Source organism: Triticum dicoccoides, chromosome 3A (genome assembly GCF_002162155.2).
Source record: "Triticum dicoccoides isolate Atlit2015 ecotype Zavitan chromosome 3A, WEW_v2.0, whole genome shotgun sequence".
NCBI lineage: Eukaryota > Viridiplantae > Streptophyta > Magnoliopsida > Poales > Poaceae > Triticum > Triticum dicoccoides.
The window spans coordinates 12137991-12143173 of NC_041384.1; the positions used below are offsets into that span (position 1 = coordinate 12137991).

At 45.6% G+C, this 5183-nt stretch overlaps 1 protein-coding gene across 1 annotated transcript in view; it reads right to left on the reverse strand.

Annotated features, from left to right (window-relative positions):
* Positions 1-4054: 4054 nt before the first annotated feature.
* Positions 4055-5183, reverse strand: part of LOC119271710 (CSC1-like protein ERD4) — a 3581-nt gene continuing 2452 nt past the window's right edge. Inside the window, exons 5-7 of the mRNA XM_037553430.1 lie at positions 5169-5183; positions 4773-5028; positions 4055-4592 (exon numbers count right to left, since the gene is read on the reverse strand). Coding sequence (XP_037409327.1) covers positions 4212-4592; positions 4773-5028; positions 5169-5183 — 652 coding nt within the window. The 3' untranslated portion in view covers positions 4055-4211. The remainder of the gene's footprint in view (positions 4593-4772; positions 5029-5168) is intronic.

Consider the following 5183-nt stretch of genomic DNA (forward strand, 5'->3'; position numbering starts at 1 on the left):
ACCCCCCTCATCCTATGCACACGGGAGCAAGGCAGGGGGAGGTGGCGCTCCCCCTTTCCTTTCTATCATGAGGAGGGAAAGGCAGGAGGGGCCGCCCCTCCCCCTTTTCTTGCCCTAGGGCTAGCGGCCAGGGAGAGAGGCGCACCAGCCCCTTGTGGGCTGGTGTTTTCCCTCTTTGGTCTATTAAGCCCATATAGCCTCCCGGGGCTTCCCGGAACCCCTTCCGGTGATCCGATGATTATTCGGTAACCCCCGAAACTCTTTCGGTGTCCAAATATATCGTCCTATATATCGATCTTTACCTCCGGACCATTCTGGAGCTCCTCTTCATGTCTGTGATCTCACCCGAGACTCCAAACAACATTCGGTCACCAAATCATATAATTCATATAACACTATATCATCAACGAACGTTTAAGCGTGCGGACCCTACAGGTTCAAGAACTATATAGACATGACCGAGAAACCTCTCCGGTCAATAACCAATAGCGGAACCTGGATGCCCATGTTGATTCCTACATATTCTACGAAGATCTTTATCGGTCAAACTATTATGACAACATACGTAATTCTCTTTGTCTATCGGTATGTTACTTGCCCGATATTCGAACGTTGGTATCTTCATACCTAGTTCAATCTCGTTACCGGCAAGTCTCTTTACTTGTTTCGTAATACATCATCTCATAACTAACTTCTTAGTCACTCTGCTTGCAAGCTTCTTCTGATGCTGTATTACTGAGAGGGCCCAGAGATACCTCTCCGATACTCAGAGTGACAGATCCCAATCTCGATCCGTGCCAACCCAACAAATACCTTCAAAGATACCTGTAGAGCATCTTTATAATCACCCAGTTACGTTGTGACATTTGATGGCACGCAAGGTATTCCTCCGGTATCCGGGAGTTGCGTGATCTCATAGTCGAAGGAATATATATTTGACGTTAAGAAAGCAATAGCAATAAACTAAACGATCATATGCTAAGCTAATGGATGGGTCTTGTCCATCACATCATTCTCCTAATGATGTGATCCCGTTATCAAATGACAACTCATGTCTATGGTTAGGAAACCTTAACCATCTTTGATCAACGAGCTAGTCTAGTAGAGGCTCACTAGGGATACTGTATTTGTTTATTTATCCACACATGTATTTAAGTTTCTGGTCAATACAATTCTAGCATGAATAATAAACCTTTTGTCATGATTAAGGAAATATAATAATAACCATTTTATTATTGCCTCTAGGACATATTTCCATCACTTATCCACACAAGCTATCTCAAGACCCCATAAGGACGACGAGGTTCTTCAACAGCAACATCTTCTGGAAGGGAGCAACGCTTAAGCACCAACGTCACCGAATCCAACTACCAAAGATTGGACTCTAGCTAGGTTTTCACCCTGAAAACCCAATCTGAGCATATTCAAGCAACGGCTTCAACAAGGTGACGACACAAAAGGCATCGTCATTGCCAGGTATAACCAACTTGGGCCAGACCTAGGTTTTCACCCCGGAGCTTCAAATCAGGTGCTAGCAACACCATCGAAGTCACTCATGTGTTGTCGCCACCACTTTTCCTCCATCCGAGCAGCTATATGCAATGCCACCGCTTCACAACTATAACCTTTGCGTCAAGCCATCATTCATAGATTGCATCTCACCGTCGAAGCCAAGCACCAGATCTAAAGAAAGAAATCGTCACGAAGACCTTCCAATGGCTATCACAATCTGCAGTGGGGTTGCCATCACAAGACACCACCGCCGACTGCCACCTCGCCGAAGAGAGCCATGCCCAGTACCATCGGCCGAAGGGCCGACATGGCCGGATTTGGATCTCAAAAGCCATATCTGTTTGTCATGGGGAAGATGACAAGGGGAGACCTCCACCCCTGGTTGCTATTTCGGCCAGATGTGGGCAAGAGGCCTGCATACATGGCCACCGGTTCCAGCCACGGTAGCAGCCGCCAGTAGGACGAAAGGAACCGCCCCTGTCAGATGGGCCAGCCATCACCGAACGCCCCGGCACGAGACCCGCTGGCAGCGGTGAGGGCAGGCGTGCAAGAGCTTAGCCGCTGTGGTGGCGAGATCGAGAACTGCTCGAGCCGCCCCGAGAGGAGCAACCACCAATCGCTCACGTGGCGCTCATAGACTGATTGCAGTGATGTAGCACCTATGACATGATCTAAGCGTTTGGGTCAGGGATTAAACCTTGTCAAAAGTAGTGAGGTCTGCCATGAGGTGATCATAGGCACACGAGGTCAACAATGATGTAGCACCTAGGACATGATGTAAGCGCTTAGGTGAGCATCTCAAATAGGCTGGTTTGCACTCCTTGTAACACAAGCTATTCAAGCGATCAGTTTCAAAAGCAAATTAGTACCACTACTCCGTTTCAAGTGTGTGTGTGGCTGGAGTTTGGTTAGTCTTTCTACAAGAGAGCTAGCTAGAAAATACACCATCTGTCCCATATAATGTAAGACATTTTTTGGCATTACATTAGTGCCAAGTCTGCCACGACAAAGAGAAGCATCGGACGGCCATAGAAACACGGCGCGGTGGTTGGTGCGGCGCGGCGCGACCATGGGCATGGCACGGCGAGTCGGGTGCGGTTCGACCAGGTCCTGCTCTTTTGCAAATAAACCAGCCGAGTCCGCCTGAAAAAACACAGAGATTGCTAAACCGCCAGCATGGCACCTCCAGTGATACAACCACGCGTAATTTAAATTCAGAGATGGTCGTGGTTTCGACTGGAGCTGATATGGAGCGATGTATATCAAAATACCCACAGTTAAGTTCGAATATGAGCAACCACTAGTAGATAGATGCATGCATGCTGAAGCGTTTCAAGCGATGTGCATCAGGAGAGAAGAGAAGCCTGCTCAGGTTAAGATGATAATTGCTTCGGTGTTAGACTGTCATGCATCAAGAGGAAACGAAGGAAAATAATACTTTAGTTATTTTGGTAAGCTACGTTCAGGAGGCGGCACCAAGGAGTCCAGCGTAAGAATCAAAAGAAGAAGAATATTATTCTTTCTTTTCCTGCCAATCAAGGAAGCCATGTACGTGAGGAGGCCATTTATTTGGGAGTTTTTGAGCTTGAAGGATATTGGTTGGGGCCCACCCAGATTGACCCAACGCATGCACAAACCAGCTCATGCACGAAAGCTAGTACTAGTTTTATTTTGTTTCAATCTTTCAAGTCGGTTTAGATATGCTTACGTGTTACCTTCTGTTTTAAGTACGTAGCAAGTCTTGCTTTCCAAGATAGTTAGGCTGCGGCTATTATATAAAGCCAAACTAGCTCTTTGTAAAATTCAGGTTATATTTTGATAATAAACACGATGTGTTTCTAGGATAGACACCCGTATTGAGTTTTGGGGGAAAGCTGTCTAAAAATCCCTAAGTTTTGGAGGAAGCTTTAGAAAACCTCTTTGTTGCAATTCCTGCGAGGAAATTGTTTTGCACGTGAGTACCGTCGTCGAGATTGGTTTTCTCATGCTGGACCGTAAGGTTATATCCCTCTATTTCGCGTACATCCGTGCACGGGCGAGAGTTTACTGCTGCTATTGGTGGTGGAGTGTCGTGAAAGATCAGCCGCAACAACAGATTGGATCTCAGGATCGAGGTTTGGTCTACGTCATCCAGTCAGCATCCAAATGGGAGGAAAACACTAAATGGGATGAAATGTGGCACATGTTTGCTTAAATGGGTTATAAATTGAGAAATTTCGCTAAATAGGATAATATCTGTCACAAACGTGAAACTTGGGGGGCTAAACAGTGGAGTTAACTCAATATAAAAAGACGTCTTCCAACATGCAACAGCGCATGCATGTACATGGCACATGATATCAGTTTCCTATATGTCCTGGAAACAGAAGCTTCACAGGGTGCTCAGGTCATCCCTATGTTTCGAATGGTTACGCATCCAATTTTGATTGACGCAACTAGTTACATCTATATCTATACCAATATAAAAAGACCCAGAGAGGCAGATTCAACTGATCTCGGCCATCGAACTAAGTCAATCCAACGACTTAGACTGCTCCAATGATGAACGTTAAATGTATTTAACGTGTAATTAATATCATATCAAATATTGCACTAATCACAGGATTAACACACAAATAGTATCATACCTAATATCCGCGTGCAATTAATATATTGACTAAATATTAACGTGCGTAGCGCTTGCACCTTTGCTAGTTACATTAAAAGGACGGAGCTCTGGAGGTGGTGCGTGACTGAGTGTCTTCAAAGACTTGCACATCTTCGAGCTTCTCGGGCTTGAGGCAAGGAGGGATGTACGCAGTGTAAATGGCGCTCATGTTGGGCGTCTCTTTCAGCTGCTGACTTGCCACCTCGAGAGGGGTTTTGGCGAATGCAGGATAGAAGCGTGCATGGCGTGTGCGGGCGAAGATTAAGCTTATCACCAGGAGTGGTGTGAGGATTGTAGAATAGTAGAATTTTTTCAGGCTGATGATACCAATCATGGTAGCCTGATAGATCATGAGAGCTGCAATGATCCTTGTGTGCATGTGTGGCCACATTCGCCCGTTGCTCTCATAACTCGGAACATAAACTCTCAAAACCTGCATTTAGCAACAAGGAGGAACGTAAGGTAATTAAGTCACTTCTGAAATCTGTTCTCTTCAAGAAGCCATGCATGCCTATTTGCAAAAAAGAAAAAAAAAGAAAAACATGCCCAGGTTGGTCAGTCCAGCTGTTCGACATGCATGCATACATTGAAGTAATTATAAAATCTCGCTCACCTGGTTTTTTGCTATAAGCCAACCCAGAGCAAAGTAAGCAACACCGAATGGCAAAATCAAAGGCGTGATGACGGAGTAGCACAGCACAATTGTCACGATGAGCATGTCGTTGGGAACCCTGGTGTTATACCTCAGGTTTCCTGGAACCCATGCCGCTCTCACCTCGTCCTCTGTCTTGCATATGTACTTCCTTTTCAGGTGGAAAATGATGAGAGGGACCAAACGAGAGAGCTCAAGCCCATAACCAACAAAGCATCTGTCGAAAACAACAATCAATCGGTATATTCTACGGCTGGGTGAAATTCAGAAATGTGTACGTATACTGGACTGGGACTGGAAGAAGCTCAGGACAGCAACTTAAAGTGCATAAATGAGCGAGACACAGTCATTAATTACCTGAGTGCAACGAAC